Here is a 22,192-nt window from a genome sequence, read left to right as displayed (position 1 = left end):
ACATGGCTATATGTAGGGAGTAGAAAATAACATGGCTATATGTAGGGAGTAGAAAATAACATGGCTATATGTAGGGAGTAGAAAATAACATGGTTATATGTAGGGAGTAGAAAATAACATGGCTATATGTAGGGAGTAGAAAATAACATGGTTATATGTAGGGAGTAGAAAATAACATGGCTATATATAGGGAGTAGAAAATAACATGGCTATATGTAGGGAGTAGAAAATAACATGGCTATATGTAGGGAGTAGAAAATAACATGGCTATATGTAGGGAGTAGAAAATAACATGGCTAAATACAGGGAGTACCAGTCGGTGTACGGGTACGAGGTAATTGAGGTAGCTACAGTATGTACTGTACATACAGTACCAGTCAAGTTTGGACACCTCTTTCCAAGGTTCTTAATTTTTACTATTTTCTACATTGTAGAATAATAGTGTAGACAAATTGTGAAACAAATTTAAATATATTTTATATTTGAGATTCTTCAAAGTAGCCACCCTTTTTTGCTTGATGACAGTTTTGCACACTTGGCATTCTCTCAACCAGCTTCATGAGGTAGTCACCTGGAATTAATTTCAATTAACAGGTGTGCCTAGTTAAGTTAATTTGTGGAATTTATTTCCTTAATGTGTTTGAGCCAGTCAGTTGTGTTGTGACATGGTAGGGGTGGTATACAGGGGATAGCCCTATTTGGTAAAAGACCAAGTCCATATTATGGCAGGAACAGCTCAAATAAGCAAAGAGAAACGACAGTCCATCATTATTTTAAGATGAAGATCAGTCAATCTGGAAAATTTCAAGAACTTTTAATGTTTCTTCAAGTGCAGTCGCTAAAACCATCAAGCACTATGATAAAACTCTCTTTCATGAGGACCGCCACAGGAATGGAAGACCCAGAGTTACCTCTGCTGCAGAGGATAAGTTCATTAGAGTTACCAGCCTCAGAAATTGCAACCCAAATAAATACTTCAGAGTTCAAGTAACACACATCTCAACTAGAGGTCGACCGATTATGATTTTTCAATGCCGATTATTGGAGGACCAAAAAAGCCGATACCGATTAATCGGACGATTTTTATTCATTTATAATAATGACAATTACAACAATAGTGAATGAACACTTATTTTAACTTAATATAATATAAATAAAAATCCATTTAGCCTAAAATAAATAATGAAACATGTTCAATTTGGTTTAAATAATGCAAAAACAAAGTATTCTGCCCTTGAGTTGCGTTCCCATGCAAAACTAGACAGATAGCTAACAACTAAGTCTTCAATAAAACTCCCAAGGCGTGACTTTTCTTGAATGAATATATTGAAAACGTTTATGTTGTGAAACTGCAAAATACAGAAAAGAAAATACTTTAGTATTCAATTCACACCGAAACACTGTAGCTGTACATTATATATTTGAAGTTGCATAAATACAAAGCACGCGCTAAGGTACCATGCATCTGGCATGATGCCAACCCACATAGCTAATTGTTACTCATATGGTAATTGGCTCCTTTCATTACTCTAATAATGTACAACCATTTATGTAGAATAACAAAGCATATTACACTAGGAACAGTAACAAAACTACAGTATTGTATATTTTACAATTTGTTTGCATGACGCACGAGCAAAGTAAAACAGCTAACGACATACATGAAAGGCATTGCAATTTGTGAGGAAATGCAACCAACATTGATATGTAAGCAACTCTATCAATAACAAGATTATAATCATTAGCTAAATGCTTGAATTGAACTTAAACAAATATACTCCAAGGCTGAAGCGTGACAAGAAATAACTACATTGAAAGACCTGCACCGTAGCGTTGTTTGTAGCTGCTTCTATGCGTGCAGAACAAATTCTCTACTTCCTGTTTGCGTAGTCTTTCTAAGTACCAGAAATATCCACTAGGGGGCAAATAACACCATTGAACACAATGAAAATCCAATTGAACCATTGTAATAAAATAATCTGTTACCTAACAGGATGGCAGCACACAAAGTGTTGGAGAAGTAAATTGTGCACTATGTGCCATGTAAAAAAGCTAACGTTTGAGTTCCTTGCTCAGAACATGAGAACATATGAAAGTTGGTGGTTCCTTTTAACATGAGACTTCAATATTCCAAGGTAAGAGGTTTTAGGTTGTAGTTAATATAGTATTTATAGGGCTGTTTCTCTCTATACCATTTGTATTTCATATACCTTTGACTATTGGATGTTCTTATAGGCACTATAGTATTGCCAGTGTAACAGTATAGCTTCCGTTCCTCTCCTCGCTCCTCCCTGGGCTCGAACCAGGAACACAACGACAACAGCCACACTCGAAACAGCGTTACCCATCGCTCCACAAAAGCCGCGGCCCTTGCAGAGCAAGGGGAATAACTACTCCAAGTCTCAGAGCGAGTGACGTTTGAAACACTATTAGCCTGCACCCCGCTAACTAGCTAGCCATTTCACATCGGTTACACCAGCCATTAGGCTGATGGGCTTGAAGTCATAAACAGCACTGTGCTTGTGAAGAGCTGCTGGCAAAACGCACGAAAGTGCTGTTTGAATGAATGCTTACGAGCCTGCTGCTGCATACCATTGTTCAGTCAGACTGCTCTATCAAATCATAGACTTAATTATAACATAATAACACACAGAAATACAAGCCTTTGGTCATTAATATGGTCGAATCCGGAAACTATCATTTCGAAAACAAAACGTTTATTATTTCAGTGAAATACGGAACCGTTCTGTATTTTATCTAACGGGTGGCATCCCTAAGTCTAAATATTCTTGTTACATTGCACAACCTTCAATGTTATGTCATAATTACGAAACATTCTGGCAAATTAGTTCGCAATGAGCCAGGCTGCCCAAACTGTTGCATATACCCTGACTCTGCGTGCAATGAACGCAAGAGAAGTTACACAATTTCACCTGGTTAATATTGCCTGCTAACCTGGATTTCTTTTAGCTAAATATGCAGTTTTAAAAATATATACTCATGTGTATTGATTTTAAGAAAGGCATTGGTGTTTATGATTAGGTACAGTCGTCCAACGATTGTGCTATTTTCGCAAATGCGCTTTTGTTAAATCATCCCCCAGCGTTGCATCGATTATATGCAACGCAGGACACGCTAGATAAACTAGTAATATCATCAACCATGTGTAGTTATAACTAGTGATTATGATTGATTGATTGTTTTTTATAAGATAAGTTTAATGCTAGCTAGCAACTTACCTTGGCTTTTACTGCATTCGCGGAACAGGCAGTCAGTCTCCTTGTGGAGTGCAACGAGAGGCAGGTGGTTCTAGCGTTGGACTAGTTAACTGTAAGGCTGCAAGATTGAATCCCCCGAGCTGACAAGGTGAAAATCTGTCGTTCTGCCCCCAAACAAGGCAGTTAACCCAACGTTCCTAGGCCGTCATTGAAAATAAGAATGTGTTCTTAACTGACTTGCCTAGTTAAATAAAGGTATTAAAAAATAAAATGTAAATACCGATTTGCGATTGTTATGAAAACTTGAAATCGGCCCTAATTAATCGCCCATTCCGATTAATCGGTCGACCTCTAATCTCAACATCAACTGTTCAGAGGAGACTGTGTGAATAAGGCCTTCGTGGTCAAATTACTGCAATGAAACCACTACTAAAGAACACCAATAAGAAGAGACTTGCTTGGGCCAAGAAATGAGCAATTAGACCAGTGGAAATCTGTCCTTTGGTCTGATGAGTCCAACCGCCGTGTCTTTGTGAGATGCAGAGTAGGTGATCTCCTCCATGCTTCACAGTGGGAACCACAGATGCGGAGGAGGTGTGATGGTGCTTTGCTGGTGACACTGTGATTTATTTAGATTAAGGCACACTTAACCAGCATGGCTACCACAGCATTCTGCAGCGATATGCCATCCCATCTGGATTGGGCTTAGTGGGACTATCATTTGTTTTTCAACAGGACAATGATCCAACACACCTCCAGGCTGTGTAAGGGCTATTTGACCAAGAAGGAGAGTGATGGGGTGTTGCATCAGATGACCTGGCCTCCACAATCACCCGACCTCAACCCAATTGAGATGGTTTGGGATGAGTTGGACTGCAGAGTGAAGGAAATGCAGCCAACAAGTGATCAGCATATGTGGGAACTTCTTCAAGACTGTTAGAAAGCATTCTATGTAAAGCTGGTTGACAGAATGGCAAGAGTGTGCAAAGCTGTCATCAAGGCAAAGGGTGGCTATTTGAAGAATCTCACATATATTTTGATTTGTCTAACACTTTTTTGGTTAATACATGATTCCATATGTTATTTCATAGTTTTGATGTCTTCACTATTATTATACAATGTAAAAAATAAAGAAAACCTGGAATGAGTAGGTGTGACCAAAGGTTTGACTGGTACTGTATAGGTAGGGGTAAAGTGACTAGGCAACAGGATAGATAATGTGGTGAATAATACAAACCTCCCTGATGCATGTTGTTTAGTCTGCTTGTTTGTATTTGTTTAGGGAGAGACCATAATATGTCATTCTGTCACCAAATGTACTCAAATGAGGAGAAAGAGAGGCCCAATTATCCCTCATATTAGGAGGGATTAGCATACGACTGAAAAGACATTAGTTGGCTCAAGGCAGGGAGAGGGATGGATAGTTAGGCTTCACAAGAGGATAGTAAAATCATGGGCTGCATTCAACAGCACTTAGCATCCGAACAGATACTGCTGTTTGCCAGTCATTATAGTTGGCAATGCTTTTATGTAGGCCTAATTGTATTCTTTCTTGTCCTGTACAACATATTTCAATGACATTTGATTGTGTGCACTGTGTAGGTAGGCCCCTAGGAGCTCTTTTACTCCCTTTTTCTCCCCAATTTCGTGGTATCCGATTATAATCTTGTCCCATCGCTGCAACTCCCGTACAAACTCGGGAAAGGCAAAGGTCGAGAGCCATGCGTCCTCCAAAACACAACCCAGCCAAGCCGCACTTCTTGGCAGAATGCCCGCTTAACCCGGAAGCCAGCCGCACCAATGTGTCGGAGGAAACACCTGGTGACGTGTCAGCGTGCATTACACCTGGCCCGCCACCGGAGTCGCTAGTACGCGATGGGACAAGAATATCCCTGCCGGCCTAACCCGGACGACGATGGGGCAATTGTGTGCCGCCCCATGGGTCTCCCGGTCGCAGCCGGCTGCGACAGAGTCTGGACTCAAACCAGGATCTCTAGTGACACAGCTAGCACTGCGATGCAGTGCCTTAGACCACTGCGCCACTCGGGAGACCCAGACTGTCTCTTCTTAGAACAAACCTTAGCAGAAAACCATGAAATCCCCACCATCTTGAACAATGTGACTAAAATGGGGATCCACCGCAGTTGTTGTCACATTAGATGCAACAGGGAAAGGAGGCTTTGGTGCCACTGGTATGCAAGAATGCTTCCTCCCTTTCCCACTGCCAGCGGTAAACGTTCCCTCATAAAGACCCCAGCCCACGTACTCCTGCAGAGTCCCCGTGGGGTGATATTTACTGATTTCCTCAGCAGCAACACTCACTCACTAATGCTGATGGATCTGTTGATTTCAGCATGGCCAGAAGCTAGCCAGTGAGAGTGGGCTTCACAGCGACCTTCAGCTGTCAGTGCTGTAGGGATTTTACTTAATTTACCAATCTACTCGTTAAGGTTTTATATGGTTGTTTTAAGACATTAGACCAGACATGTACTTCTGGGATTTTAATGTATAGCCTAGCTTTATTAGCTGTTAATTGGTCTTTCAATTTGTTCACCTCATCTAATGAATCTCTCAGTTCTGTTGACTTTTCATCAACACTGAACAAAAATATAAATGCAACGTGTCGGTCCCATGTTTCATGAGCTGAAATAAAAAAATCCCAGAAAATGTCCATACGCACAAAACGCTTCTCTAAAATGTTGTGCACCAATTTGTTTACTTCTCTGTTAGTGAGCATTTTTCCTTTGCAAAGATAATCCATCCACCTGACAAGTGGCATATCAAGAAGCTGATTTAAACAGCATGCTCATTACACAGATACACATTGTGCTGTGGACAATAAAAGGCCACTCTAAAATGTGCAGTTTTGTCACACAACACAATGCTACAGATGCCTCAAGTTTAGAGGGAGAGTGCAATTGGCATGCTGACTGCAGGAATGTCCACCAGAGCTGTTGCCTGAGAATGGAAAGTTAATTTCTCTACCATAAGCCAACATAATTTTAGAGAATTTGGCAGTACGTCCAACTGGCCTCAACCGCAGACGGTTGTAACCGACTTCAGAGGGCAAATGCTCACCTTCGATAGCCACTGGCACCAGTGGAGGCTGGTGACTTGAAAAATTGAGGAGGATGGGAGACCCACGGTACAGGCACGGGACGCACAGAGACATCAAAGTGTGTTTCAAAAATCATCAAAGTAATTATTTTAACCTAAAGCATTTAATATTGTACTATAAATGTATATTATGGGGAATGGGAAGGCTAATTAGTGTTGGGAAGGGATCACAGCAGTGATTGAGGGTATGAGGCAGGTGTTGAGGTGTTCAGAGGCTTAACTTCAGGGTTTGACTGGGAAGAAAAACTATAATAAAACACACCACACAGACTAAAGAGTTAAGAATGAGTTAATCCAAGCAAGTAAAATCTATGTGTAATTGTGTATGTGATTGACTATATACAGTAATGAGAGAAAATTGATAGGGGTACTCTGTGATTGGAGAGAAAAAGTTCAGTGTGCCAGTGGATGAGCGGGCACATGAGACGTGGCTTCAGTTCATGTCTTGACAGAGTTGACAATGGTAGTAGTGTGGAGTGGTCATCACATCTTAATCAGGGAACAGGAGAGGACTTAGTTGGAAATACAAGTAGCAGATACAGTTGAAGTCAGAAGTTTACATACACCTTAACCAAATACATTTAAACTCAGTTTCACGATTCCTGACATTTAATCCTAAAAAATCCCTGTCTTAGGTCAGTTAGGATCACCACTTTATTTTAAGAATATGAAATGCCAGATTAATAGTAGAGTAATTTATTTAAGCTTTTATTTCTTTCATCACATTCCCAGTGGGTCAGAAGTTTACATACCGGAACACTCAATTAGTATTTGGTATTACTGCCTTTAAATTGTTTAACGTTTCAGGTAGCCTTCCACAAGCTTCCCACAATAAGTTGAGTGAATTTTGGCCCATTCCTCCTGACTGAGCTGGTGTAACTGAGTCAGGTTTGTAGGCCTCCTTGCTCACACACATTTTCTTTAGGATTGAGGTCAGGGCTTTGTGATGGCCACTCCAATACCTTGACTTTGTTGTCCTTAAGCCATTTTGCCACATTTGGAAGTATACTTGGGGACATTGTCCCATTTGGAAGACCCAAGATTGAACTTCCTGACTGATGTCTTGATGTTGCTTCAATGTATCCACATACTTTTCCTGCCTCATGATGCCATCTATTTTGTGAAGTGCACCAGTCTCTCCTGCAGCAATGCACACCCACAACATGATGCTGCCACCCCCGTGCTTCACGGTTGGGATGGTGTTCTTTGGCTTGCAAGCCTCGCCCTTTTTCCTCCAAACATAACGATGGTCATTATGGCCAAACACTTCTATTTTTGTTTCATCAGACCGGAGGACATTTCTCCAAAAAGTCCGATCTATGTCCCCATGTGCAGTTGCAAACCGTAGTCAGTCTTTTTTATGGCGGTTTTAGAGCAGTGGCTTCTTCCTTGCTGAGCGGCCTTTCAGGTTATGTCAATATAGGACTTGTTTTACTGTGGATATAGATACTTTTGTACCTTTTTCCTCCAACATCTTCACAAGGTCCTTTTGCTGTTGTTCTGGGATTGATTTGCACTTTTCGCACCAAAGTACATTCATCTCTAGGAGACAGAACGCGGTTCCTTCTTGAGCGGTATGACGGCTGCGTGGTCCCATGGTGTTTATACTTGCGTACTATTGTTTGTACAGATGAACGTACCTTCAGACGTTTGGAAATTGCTCCCAAGGATGAACCAGACTTGTGGAGGTCTACAATTTTTTTGGAGGTCTTGGCTGATTTCTTTTGATTTTCCCATGATGTCAAGCAAATAGGCACTGAGTTTGAAGGTAGGCCTTGAAATACATCCACAGGTACACCTCCAATAGGCTAATTGACATAATTTGAGTCAATCAGAAGCTTCTAAAGCCATGACATAATTTTATGGAATTTTCCAAGCTGTTTAAAGGCACAGTCAACTTAGTGTATGTAAACTTCTGACCCACTGGAATTGCGATAGTGAATTGAGTGAAATAATCTGTCTGTAAACATTTGTTGGAGAAATTACTTGCGTCATGCACAAAGTAGATGTCCTGACTTCCGGCGCCGACAGAGATGGCCGCCTCGCTTCGCGTTCCTAGGAAACTATGCAGTGTTTTGTTTTTTTACGTGTTATTTCTTACATTAGTACCCCAGGTCATCTTAGGTTTCATTACATACAGTCGAGAAGAACTACTGAATATAAGATCAGCGTCAACTCACCATCAGTACGACCAAGAATATGTTTTTCGCGACGCGGATCCTGTGTTCTGCCTTTCACCCAGGACAACGGAATGGATCCCATGCAGCGACCCAAAAAAACGACTCCGAAAAAGAGGGAAACGAGGCGGTCTTCTGGTCAGACTCCGGAGACGGGCACATCGTGCACCACTCCCTTGCATCCTTCTCGCCAATGTCCAGTCTCTTGACAACAAGGTTGATGAAATCCGAGCAAGGGTAGCATTCCAGAGGGACATCAGAGACTGTAACGTTCTTTGCTTCACGGAAACATGGCTCACTGGAGAGACGCTATCGGGGGCGGTGCAGCCAGCGGGTTTCTCCACGCATCGCGCCGACAGAAACAAACATCTTTCTGGTAAGAAGAGGGGCGGGGGCGTATGCCTTATGGCTAACGAGACATGGTGTGATGAAAGAAACATACAGGAACTCAAATCCTTCTGTTCACCTGATTTAGAATTCCTCACAATCAAATGTAGACCGCATTATCTACCAAGAGAATTCTCTTCGATTATAATCACAGCCGTATATATCCCCCCCCCCCCCCCCAAGCAGACACATCGATGGCTCTGAACGAACTTTATTTGACTCTTTGCAAACTGGAATCCATTTATCCGGAGGCTGCATTCATTGTTGCTGGGGATTTTAACAAGGCTAATCTGAAAAGAAGACTCCCTAAATTTTATCAGCATATCGATTGCGCAACCAGGGGTGGAAAAACCTTGGATCATTGTTACTCTAACTTCCGCGACGCATATAAGGCTCTGCCCCGCCCCCCTTTCGGAAAAGCTGACCACGACTCCATTTTGTTGATCCCTGCCTTCAGACAGAAACTAAAACAAGAGGCTCCCACGCTGAGGTCTGTCCAACGCTGGTCCGACCAAGCTGACTCCACACTCCAAGACTGCTTCCATCACGTGGACTGGGACATGTTTCGTATTGCGTCAGATAACAATATTGACGAATACGCTGATTCGGTGTGCGAGTTCATTAGAATGTGCGTTGAAGATGTCGTTCCCATAGCAACGATTAAAACATTCCCTAACCAGAAATCGTGGATCGATGGCAGCATTCGCGTGAAACTGAAAGCGCGAACCACTGCTTTTAATCAGGGCAAGGTGACTGGTAACATGACCGAATACAAACAGTGCAGCTATTCCCTCCGCAAGGCTATCAAACAAGCTAAGCGTCAGTACAGAGACAAAGTAGAATCTCAATTCAACGGCTCAGACACAAGAGGCATGTGGCAGGGTCTACAGTCAATCACGGACTACAACTGATTTCCTTATATGAACTGTAACTCAGTAAAATCTTAGAAGTGTATGCATGTTGCATTTATATTTTTGTTCGGTGTAACTAGGAACCAGCGAATTAAATAGAACATTAATAATGTATATGTAGGTTTGGGATGTTTTCCTTACTGGAAAAAACATTATTCCTTTCTGTTCTCTTTGAGTCTGTCTGTCCTGGTTATGGTATCCAGGATTCACCAGGGGGTCCATTGGTAAAACATCTCGTCTCTAAAGGCCAAAGTTATAAAATGGCACTTGTTCTGTTGTGATTGGCTGTCCTTGGTCTGTCTGGGTGTGGCAGTCAGTCATTACAGTAAGAGTGACTGCTCTAGCAATTCTGTCTGGACTTTGGCAGCCTAACCGGTACTCCCTATTCCTGGTACAACCCTCCCCCCCAAATTACACCCTAGCCCATGTACAGTGTTTATTGTCACGTCCCCATGTAAGCCTTAAGGCAGCTGCTTTAGTGTGATTACAGCTCTGGATGGACTGATATCCTATTTCAGCGTTTTAGCTGCAGGACTGAGGCAAGCGTTAGCTATGTGTTGGTGGTTTTACAGAATGTCAGTTTTGATTTCAGGCTGTTGGGGCCCAAGGCTGCGTGGCGTAACGTTAGCTTGTTCATGTCTCACAGCGTTACCGGAGCATGATGTCACGGCACGCAAGCAGTGGTGTAGTAATTGAACAGTGTGTGTGTGTGTGCGTGTGTCTCACCTCTTAATGTCTCACCTCTTAATTCTGCTCCACTCTCCACCAAGCGTGGCGACTGTCGAGCGGAGGCTGAATCTCAATCGGGATCCTGGCTGCATTTACATATTTATTGGTCCCTAAAGAGTATTTAAGCATGCAAGTGCAAGACTCAAAGTGACACCTTGTCTGTCAGTGTTTTTGTGCAGTAAGATGGATGGGACACCCCACCACCAACTTCGTTTACCTCAGTAGTTAAGAAAGAAGGAAGGAAAGGGACCATTGCCCATTTGAACCACATTTAGCCTCGTTTCTAGAAGTATTTTCCCATCTTATTAGGCTAGCCGAGTTCATCTAGTGAATCTATTATACTATCACTAGGGGACAAGGCACAGCTAAACCACACAGTTTTGAGTTGAGTATAATATGAACTGATGGCTCAGACACCAACAATGAGTTCATAACAAGATGTCCTCTCCTCACCTGCCTCTGGGCCAGACCATTCACATCACGTTAATGTTAAGTCCCTGTGACGTTTCAGCAACGCTATCGCATCAGGTGGCACTAACGGCCATGCAGGGCCAGGTCAGGACAGCCAGTTCAATCCAGGGAGGTGTAGGGCCGTGTAGGGCTAGGATGCTGCTGGTTGACCAGGCCCAGCAAAGCAAAGCGCCGACTGCGACTCTACTAATTGAGTCATGTCCGTGCGCCTCGCCTCCTTTGTAGCGTGAAATGAACAGTGACCTACACCGCACCCACGTGCTCACAGGAGCCTTTGAAGCCCAGGGGGACAGGCGAGCCCCCTAGCACCCCCAACCTTTGCCTGAGGGGCTCCCGAAGGCCAAAGCACAGCGGCCAACCGTCCCGGCCGTCTGGTCGTCTGTCCCGGGCTTCTGGCATCTGCTCTCTCCGTCTGACAAACGTAGACAAATTAGCCTACAGACCCACAGATGCCTTTTGCCACCCTCGATTGACAGAGGTGAACAGGGACTAGGTTGGGTCAGAGCCTATTGGGTTTTTAAAGGGGAGTGAAACTGCAGGTAGGCTACATAACAGTATAGTACAAGATACATTGAACTGAACTCCAGAAATATTTTTTATTTTTTGGTCAGTTGATTATCAGTTATCATTGATTGGTCAAAGATTACACCCACCTGTGAACCCTGGTATAACAACATTTCTGATAAGGATAAAAACAAGTATACGTCAAGGCTGCGAGTTGTGCTCCAATGACAACTAATGTATGCTGGAGCACTACAGATAAGGAAAGTGGCTCCTATATGTCTCACAGACATTTCTATTTACGTGCAATGCTATTTGGCTTCAGCAATGCTCCTGGGCCACTGGTAGGTGGAGACACGTCTGCCCTTCTACACCCTACGTGCAGCCACAGCACAAGTCAAAATCCACCAAACCCCTGAACAGGAAGCTGAGAGATGAGATGCAAAAAGGAGGAATGGAAAGGAAAAGAGATAAAGAAAGGAGTGTGTAAAAGAAACGGATGGAGGGAGGAAGGGCAGAGAGAGGGTGTGCCCCAGATAAGTGAGTTTCTCCTGGTTCTCTGTGTTTGCACAGCGTTCTGGGTAACAATGCTGTTTCTTCCTGCTGACCTCACAGGAAGCACTTTCAAAGCTAACTGTGCTAGTTGCTATCACAAACCAAAATATCATCTCTCACGTTCAGACCTGAACATCTGTGTTTGGCTCCGATAAATAACGTGTCAAAAGTGCTATCAGATTTGTGGCCCTCAAATGGTGGGAGTTGCATGGTAGCCTAATTCATTTAGTGAAAACGCTGGCTAAGCAAGCTGACCCAGAATAGGCTAGGCATTTAGAAGTTTGCCCTGCTCTTAGTAATGTGTCGCATTTGAGTTGTTTAATAAGTTGAGAATTCTAGGCTACGCTTTGAAGATGTGTCCTTAATGATGGGAGAATGAATGTCCTACGCGGTATATTAGCCAAGAGCACACTTCTGAGTGCTGACTGTTGAATGGAGGCCAGTGTTATTGATCCAATGAGCAGATAATAAGATGAAATTGTTGCAGAGACATTCTGTGAGTGGTAATAGCATGTGTGGCTGGCAGCCTAGCCCATTGCCCCCCCCACACCGCCGTACCCATTTGCAATCAGATAGTCGCTGTTCTTTTGTCTGCCCTCTGAATCTTTCTAAGGCTGTTATCTTCTACTTGTAACCTCTTCCAGTAGCTATACATTGTTCAATATAACAAGTAAAGTCTAATAAATGTAGTTCTAGCCTATGTGTTTAGCAGTGGGGTAAAAAACACTTTCAAGTACTACTGAAGTCGTTTTTTTGGCTAACTTTACTTTACAATTTATATTTTTAACAACTTTTACTTTACTACATTACATTCTTAAAGAAAATAATGTACTTTTTAATCCATACATTTTCCTTGTCACCCAAAAGTAGTCGTTACATTTTGAATGCTTAGCAGGACAGGAAAAATGTAAAAGTTACACACTTATCAAAGAGAACATCCCTGGTCATCCCTACTGCCTCTGATCTGGCGGATTCACTATAAACACAAATTGTTTGTTTGTAAAGATGTCTAAGTTTTGAAGTGTTTCCCTGGCTATCTGTAAAATGGTGCCGCTTGATTTGCTTAATATAAGGAATTTGAAATGATTTATACTTTTACTTTCGATACTTAAGTACATTTAAAACCAAATACTTTTAGACTTTTACTCAAGTAGTATTTTACTGGGTGATTTTCACTTTTACTTGAGTCATTTTCCATTAAGGTGTCTTTGCTTTTACTGAAGTATGACCATTGGCTACTTTTTATACCACTGATGTTTTGCTGTATATCAAATAGTGTTTTCTGCAGATGATCCTGTTGTGTTTGTTCCAGCCCATAAGGACAGCAGCAGCGGCAGTGTGGTGAAGCAGGGCTCCCTGGAGCATCGTGAGGGTCAGAAGGGTCGTTGGAGCATCTGCCACCTAGAGCTGACCCCCTGTGAGCTGCGTCTCTACAGCCTGGACAGCAGTGGTAACCGTCAGCTCTGCACCGCCTACTCCCTGTCCCACTGCCAGGGGGTTAGCCAGCCCCAGCCACCACAGGACGGACGAGTCCTCCAGGCCCTCTTCTTCAACAGGTAAAATAACGGTGCTCAACTCTTAGGAGACCTCTTGCCAGGTCTCCTTCCTAAAATAGGTCTTCTAACCTGAACGGAATTTCCTGGATAAATAATGGTTAAATGAAATAAATCAAAGATTGTTGAAGTCAACAGTCAATTACATAAACATGAGTTGCAATTTAAGTTATTTCTCTCATAACAGCATGTTTTAATAGACCACTCACTGACCTCATCTTCAACAGCTCCACCCGCCTGCAGTTACGTGCCGCCTGCCAGTGGGAGGCGCTAGACTGGAGGAGGCAGATCTGGGAGAGAGTATTGGCTGCCCGGCCCGCCCACAAACAGGCAGAACCGCCTCCAGTCTTATCCCCGTCGTCATCCATCTCCTCTGGAGGTCTCGACACCAGACCAGACCCCATTGGTCCTGCTGAGGCTGCCCTGACCCCTCATACCTCGCATCTCCCCCCAGCCCGGCCCACGGCCCTGCCCCTGTTTACCAAGCGCTGTGCTGATGTCCTTAAGGTGGATCTGCTCCACCAGCAGACTGACCTCAACAACTGGAGGGCTTTCACTTTTGTGCTGAGTCGTTCCACGCTGCAGGCCTTCCCAACCGAGGGCCGGGGGCCCGTGTCCGAGCCTGTCCTCCGCTACCCGCTGGCCTCCTGCCTGGCCGTGCAGAGGGACGAGGGGGCCAGCGCCGCCCGTTTCCAGGCAGTCTTCCCCAAAGAGGTGCTCCGTCTGCGGTCTGAGAGCCAACTCAAGGCCCAGGACTGGGTGGAGGCCCTGCGGACGGCCGTGGCGGCCCAGAGGCCCCAGGGGGAGGAGGGTCAGGGCTCCAGCCAGGCCCAGCCAGGTGCAGTGTCGATGGGGACGGGGGTGCTGCTGAGGACCAAGCCCTCCAGGGAGAGGAGGCAGAGGGATGCCCAGAGGGCCAAGAGACAGTCAGTCACCACCAGCTTCCTCAGTATCCTCACCTGCCTGGCTGTGGAGAAGGGCCTGACCACCCAGAGCTTCAGGTGTGCAGGTAGAGACCTCCGCCTGTTACCACACAGACACACACACAGTCAGTCTGTGCAAGGCACTTACCCCTAATTGCTCCAGGGTCGCCGTTGATAATGGCTGACCCTGGCCGTGACCCCACTCTCCCAGGGTCTCTCAGGGGGAGTTGGGAACGCTAAAAGCACATTTCCAAAACAAAGGTTACATTTTAAAAATCCAATGCACACATGCATGTTAATACACACTTGCACACGTGTAAAATATAAACCCCCGGAAAAGTCTTTTTTTACACAGACACTAAAGTGACACATTCTTCACTAAAGTTCCAAAAATATAATCTGTCACATCACTGGTTCATCTACATATCTCTACTCTTTATGGTAAGATGTTTTATAACATAATCCATCAAACCCGTGGCTTTATATTGACTCAAGGAGTAACCCCTGTCATTAGTCAAAAATCTATTGATATTACTACAGAAAGAGACAGCATACTTCAGTAGTGCTCTGCAAACACATGCATTACACAATCTCAGATGCATACTTCTGTGAGGGTAGCTAGCTAATGACTGTCAGATGGTGCAATATAGGCCTTGTATCTCTCAATCCTATCTACAGGGCCTTCAGGAAGTATTCACACCCCTTTACTTTTTCCACATTGTGAATTTAAAGTCTGAATTTAAAATGGATTACATTGAGGTATTTAGTCACTGGCCTACACACAATACCCCGTAATGTCCAAGTGGAATTATGATTTTCCAATTTGTTTTACAAATTATTTAAAAAAAGTTGAAATGTCTTGAGTCAATAAGTATTCAACCCCTTTGTTATGGCAAGCCTAAATAAGTTCAGGAGTAAAAATGTGCTTAATAAGTTCCATGGACTCGCTCTGTGTGCAATAATGGCATTTAACATAGTTTTTTTGATGACTATTTCATCTTGTCTATAAGGTCCCTCAGTCGAGCAGTGAATTTCAAACACAGATTCAACCACAAAGACCAGGGAGGTTTTCCAATGCCTCGCAAAGAAGGGCACCTATTGGTAGATCAGTAAAAATAAAAACAGTCATTGAATAGCCCTTTGAGCATGGTGAAGTTATTAATTACACTTTGGATGATGTATCAATACACCCAGTCAATACCACTTTCCCTCCAACAAAACAAACACAATCAGACAGATGAGCAGCATCCCTCCAATGGAACACTTGGTAGACCCACAGATTTTTTGGGGTCTGTAATTTTATGAGTTCACCTCACCACAACCCAAATAAACACACACCCCTATTTTGTTTCTCTTTATTTTTCACTGCACGACGACATGGCATTACCCAGAGTCCTGTGCGGTGGCGTTACCTTTGTTGGCAATGCAGCTTTGTTGTGGTTGGCTTCAAAAGGGCGGCTGGGAGACGGCTGGGGATCAAGGTGTCTGGGGCTCTCACCCACAGCCACAAGTCCTTTGAGCTTAGACCAGTCACCTGTTACACCACTGGGGGTCACAGACCCCCCTCCCTAAATAACCAGCTTTCTCACTCACCCACACACACACACACACACACACACACACACTGGCTGGCTGACTGTAGCAGTTTTTGTATTAACTAGGCTTATGACCTGACCTGTATGTTTGTAGGAGTTATAGAGAGGTAGCTACAGTTCATAGTTCCCCTTAGAGATGTCTCCACCATTACATCTGTTTCGTTCCCTAAGCCTCAGTGGACCATAACTGATATCTCACTACCAGATAGCCCCTTCTTCTGTCTGACAGCTCAGTAAATGGAGCCATGGCGGCTCTGTGTTTGGTCTTTCTGGGTGTGAAATCTGTGCTTCCTAAAAGGGGATGAATGAGGTGGTTTCCTCCTTCTCTTCTGTAACCAGCTCTATTAATGCACGCCATCTGAAAGGGCCACTGAACAAGGGGAGCGGGCACCTGACGATAATTGGCCGGCATAAAGCAGAGGGAAAAAAATCATTTTTTATAATCAAAGACAGGCGCCCGGGAGGCTGGGATGCTATCGTCAATGCGGAAGCTAATTGTTTGATACAGGGGCTCTTTTTGCTCGGGCTGCAGACCTCTTTGAATGAGACACAAGCAGAGAATAACAGCTGGATACAGCTTGTCCCATGCTCTGTTCACAAAACCCTTTAATTATGCGCTCTCTTTTTCTCCCTATTTCTCCTTTCTCTCTTTCTCGTTCATTCAGACTCACACAGTCTCTCATGCTGTCACTGTGCTCACTGAACTCTACTCTTTCTCTCTGGCTCATTCTCTCCCTCTGTCCCCCCTCTATCTCCCTCTCTCTCTCTCTCTCTCTCTCTCGTGCTCTCGCTCGCTCTCTTTTTCCTCTCTCTATCTCTTCCCGCCCTCCCCAATCCCCTTGCCTGGCTCCTTGGTAGAGTGCCAGTTTCCTTTTGACTGCTTGTTCTTGTCAGTCACTTAGCTTTGGATGGAGAGTCAGGAGCCAGCCTGTTGTATTACAGTTTAATGGCTTTTCCCTAAACAAATATCCCTGGCCTCCACGGCTCTGTTAGGGGGATTAGGGGACATGCGATGAGGAGGGGTGAGGACAACAGGCAAATAGAGGGAAAGTGAGAGAGTGGGAGAAAGAGAGGAGAGTGGGAGAGAGGGGAAGTTACCATTGTTGGGTCTGACAGAGAGCACAATGGCCAGGGAGTGTAGGAGGGGGGCGTGGGGGTTCAGGGGTCCCCATTACTGTAGCTTTCGCCCCTCTGTCTATTTGGGGGCTGTGATTGAGCACCCTGTGCCTCTTCTGTCCCCCGCCTCCCCACCGACCGACACCCTCTGGCACCAATTTGTTAGCCCCCATAAAGGATAGATGATGGATGGTGGATTGGCCCCGCCTCCTCCTGTGCCTGTGTGTGTGATTCTGGGGGGAAGGTTGAGGGAGCATGTGCACCCTCTTTTCAACTGGGCTCTGGTGTCTACTAATTACCCATCAGACCTCAGCAACTTAATGGTCTAGGAATTTGTAAAGAGGCCAGAGCACAATAGGCCAAGAAATGCAACAAAACAACCAAAAACAATCCTTGAGTTGAATCTTCTTGCCTTCATTCCCCCTGTCTTGCCTTGCTCTTCCCTGTGCTAGCCAAATCATCAAATGTATTTATAAAGTCATTTTTACATCAGCAGATGTCACAAAGTGCTATACAGAAACCCAGCCTAAAACCCCAAACAGCTAGCAATGCAGATGTAGAAGCACGGTGGCTAGGAAAAACTCCCTAGAAAGGTAGGAACCGAGGAAGAAACCTAGAGAGGAGCCAGGCTCTGAGGGGTGGCCAGTCGTCTTCTGGCTGTGCTGGATGGAGATTATAAGAGTACATGTCATTAAGGACAAATTGGGGAGGAGAATCTGACTCAAATCTCATGTGCTTTACCATTTCTTTCTCGGCTGTTCTTTTGACTGGAGAGTGAAGTCAAAATATCCTTGTTAGAACAGCGGTCGGTAATGAGGAGTTTTGGCATGGCGTCTCAAAGCTTCACATGAAGGGTCTTCATTTGATCACCCTGTTATTGCAGAAAACTTGATGTGTATTCTAGGTTTAAAAATGCTTCTAAAGTTTGTAATTTCCACATTAAAATATCAGACTTAATTTACCTTAACTAAAAATATATCAACCCCTACGAATTTTTTACAATTAGAATCCACACAATAATTTACATTTTCACATTATATGTTCCTGCTGCGAGAAAGGGTCAAATTAAGATCTTACATCTGTATTCACGTGAATCCAGAAGAAAATAAATCAAAAACAATTCTGGGCCTGGCTGAACACACATTTTTTAAAATCAGTTCTTGATGAATATTGAACTGTGACCTAAATGCATCTATAAGATTGTCACTGGTCAGATGAATATGTGAATGCACTATATTCAGGGTTGGGTAGTTTAAAACATATATTTTTTTTAATGTAATCCGTTACTAGTTAATTGTCCAAAATTGTAATCAGTAAGGTAACTTTTAAATTACCCAAACTCAGTAACGTAATCTGATTACATACTTTTAGAAGACAAAAATATATGTTACCATTTGAACGACATCTGTTGCAGGATAAATCCATGTTAAAGTTTACCTAGCTGGCCATATATGGATGTTACATTTGACTTTATGGGTTGGTTATGTAGTCTTTTTCTAACCCATCACTTTCTAATACATATAATACAACTACTAAATTATATCTATACATTAAAAACCAAAGTCTATCAGAATTCCAGTCATTCCAATAAATGTTATACCCCTTGATCTTCAAGAATAGGACTTGGAAATATGGAAGTATAGATTAGCCAAATTGTTTTACCTGAGTATAACCCAAAAACTAAAGACTCATTATCCAGTCATCAAGGCAAAGGGTGGCTACTTTGAAGAATCTCAAATATACAATATATTTTGATTTGTTTAACACTTTTTTTTGGTTACTACATGATTCCATATATGTTATTCCATAGTTTTGATTTCTTCACTATTATTCTACAATGTCGGAAATAGTCAAAATAAAGGAAAAACCCTTGAATGAGTAGGTGTGTCCAAACTTCTGCAAGACACAAATAGCTAAATGAGAGAGCAGCTGTGGTGATTACCTCGAACGTTTATTCCCCATAGGAAGACACGGGTGGGACTATAATAGCCTACAAAAGCCTATTCCTGCTTTTTTCCCGCAATCGATCAAGCACATTTGGCGTGTCATTATAGTGATCTCTGACTTGTGGTTAGATTCGCTCAGGTGGAACAAATGTTAAAAAATTCGGGGCTTATTTGAATGTCATTTGGAAAAGTTCTTTTTTTTCCGCTAACATCCTTTCTGAATTTAATTATCTCGATTTTCAAAATTATCTGTAATCGGATTAGAATATTTTTGCTGGTAGCGTAATGGATTACAGTTACCGTGTTTTTGTAATCCGTTACATTTATCATAAAAAGAAAAAAAGAACTATTTCTAGAAATACTACTTTTTTAAGAAATACTATAACTACTATTTCATATTGTTAGTAATTCTAGGTAATATTAGATATCTGGAATCACTGGGCAGTTACTTTTGCTAACCAGTCATGCAGTTCAGGACCCTACCATGAAAGGCCAGTGACCCTCCACCTGTGTGTTGTCTTTGTCCTTTTGTTTCATAAGAATTGCGCCACATACATATGCGACAAGTGATTGTTCACATCAAACCCATACTGAAACATAATTTAATTAGCAATATTTATTCAGCTAACTGCACATGGGGAAACACATGGTTGTTTTTCTGTTGCCGATGTTCATTTGAAGCCTGATTACCCCCCCCCCCCCCCCCTCCTTTACCCTTCTATAAGGGGCTGAATATACCCCCAGGTTCCTCTCAAAGTTTGCTTGACCCCGGTCTTTCAGCCTGTGTGGATTCACAGGGTCCTCAGAGGAGAGGGCTTTGTAGGGACGAGGAAGAGAGGAGGACTGGAGTATCCAGAGGGACAACCAGGGAGAGGAGGTTGAGAAAAGAGATGCTTTGGGGTTGGGTGGGAATCTGTAGGTGGAAAGGGGTGTTAGGGGAAGAGGTGGGCGTTCACATCAAAAGATGGGCAGCGCATCCCCCACCCTCCCCACACACACAAGCACTCTCACTCTCTCTCACACACGATTTTCTCCCTCACACACAAGTGTTCGTCTGCCTGAATGAGACACATCAAAGCAGAGGCCTCTTGTCTTTGCCCCCTGTGCATGCACACACATACACACACACACACACACACACACTGGTCAATGTCCACTCAGCAGTGCGGTGGTGTAAAACGTCGGACAGTTGAAAGCGTGGTTGAGTAGGAACCCCTCTCTGGGGACGACAGAGCAGAATTGACCCTCTCTAGCTGTGGGACTGGGACCTGAGGGGCCACAGTTTCATCATAGCAGCAGGTAGACCTGGGGTGCCTCAGTATTACAACAGTGGATTTCTCTCACGTTCCATCTCCTCCCATCACCTCTCCTCCCCTCAGTGTCAGCCATTTTGAGGCAACACTGGAGGTTTTAGGGAATCCTTACAGTGGCCTCTCAAGTGGGAGCTTGAGATGGTGGGTCCATGGTTTTATTCCTCTTCTTTCCCACACTGGTGGGCATAGACAATCCTAGAGGGCATGTTGTTCCCATGAGCACCACTGCTCTGTCCCTCTGCCCTCTGCACTCTACACTAGAAGGCTACTAGAATGTACCTAGCTCTGTTAGGGAGCTGTGGCTTTAGGGAGGACATAACCATGAAGTAAGCTCCCGTGTGGCTTAGTTGGTAGAGCATGGCCCTTGCAACCCCAGGGTTGTTGGTTCGATTCCCATGGGGCACCAGTATGAAAAGTATTAATGTATGCACTCATTACTGTAAGTTGCTATGGATAAGAGCGTCTGCTATATGACTAAACTGTAACCATGTAGATCAATATGCATTTGTTTTTTTGTGTGAGGGTTTTTGTTGTTTGTTTTTTTTACTGACAGTGACAGCAGACCCAGCGGCCGTTCCAGCTGTGGTTTGCTAGTGGCCAGCTCCTTCCCAGCAGTTACACAGCGTTTGGCCGCTGGCACTGACCATCCTCTCCTCTCTGCTGGACATTGCCCATGGAGGCCCTAACATCCATCACACACTCACTAAAATAAGCCACATCATCCACATCATTAGTATAGGATCTGTATTGCCAAGGCACCATCCAACACAACAAGTTACCGTCCAGATTTAAACATGCTGGATCCTATTTCGGAGAATCGAACCTATACAGAAGCCAAGGTGTAGTTCTGGAAACGACAATGTTAGTGAATGCTATCAATAATTTCCGAGAACACTTGGAAGAGCCCTTTTCAGAAAACCCCAATGGCTAAATCCAGCCCTAGTGAGTTGAGTTGATGGGCATCAGAGCAGCAGCAGGCTGGTTTGTTTTCTGGGGGAGTGGATGGGATGTGTGTATTTATGGAGTGGAGTGGTTAGTGTGGGTTTGTGCTGCGCTCCTACACTGATTACAGGGCAGCCCCGACACACGACACCCCGCCGCATGGTCTGTGGTACACGCCACACTGCAGCCTCCTGTGTGTGTGTGTGTGTGTGTGTGTGTGTGTGTGTGTGTGTGTGTGTGTGTGTGTGTGTATAAGCTCGAGGATGGATGGTAGAGGAGGAGGGAGGGAACTAGAGTTGAGGGGGGAAGACACCAACTCTCTTTTTATAGCTTGGGGTCCCTGCCACAAAAACCTCAAGTTGACATTAGCTCCAGCCTGATCGGCTGATTGGTGCATGGCTAACTCCTTACCTCAGCCAGTGGCAGTGCAGCCCCTGTGTTTATGCCATATTGCCTTGGATTTAGGAAGGCATAAGGAGGAGATGGGTTCTCTCTCCAAGAGAAACGGACACACCACATCGGTCCCTGCTTAGTCATTTATCTGACTCATTGGGGCCTCTTATATTGCTTTGGGTTGTGTTCTCCACCGGCTTTCCCTCTGACTGAATCATTGTAGAAACCAATAGGCCTCAAAGTTTGTCCCCAGAGTTTGAGGTAATTAAGATGTTGGCTGGAGAGGCTATTGGGTTAATGTAGTGTTTGCGATCTGTAAGGTTTTTACATTGGTGTCCCTTATGT

The 22,192-nt window shown here is 43.9% G+C and overlaps 1 protein-coding gene across 3 annotated transcripts in view; it reads left to right on the top strand.

The window, feature by feature from the left end:
* Positions 1–22,192, top strand: part of LOC110520227 (pleckstrin homology domain-containing family M member 3) — a 50,221-nt gene that overhangs the window by 4,449 nt on the left and 23,580 nt on the right. For all 3 annotated transcript variants that reach the window (XR_005049721.1, XR_005049715.1, XM_036974620.1), the window contains exons 3-4: positions 13,379–13,622; positions 13,847–14,628. Coding sequence is in view for 1 of the 3 variants with exons in the window: in XM_036974620.1 (XP_036830515.1) it covers positions 13,379–13,622; positions 13,847–14,628 (1,026 nt within the window). In the remaining 2 variants the exon portion in view is untranslated. The remainder of the gene's footprint in view (positions 1–13,378; positions 13,623–13,846; positions 14,629–22,192) is intronic.

The sequence above is a fragment of the Oncorhynchus mykiss genome, chromosome 3 (assembly GCF_013265735.2).
Source record: "Oncorhynchus mykiss isolate Arlee chromosome 3, USDA_OmykA_1.1, whole genome shotgun sequence".
NCBI classification, from domain to species: Eukaryota; Metazoa; Chordata; class Actinopteri; order Salmoniformes; family Salmonidae; genus Oncorhynchus; species Oncorhynchus mykiss.
Note: the sequence above shows the minus strand (reverse complement) of the source record. Positions and strands in the feature narration are given on the sequence as shown.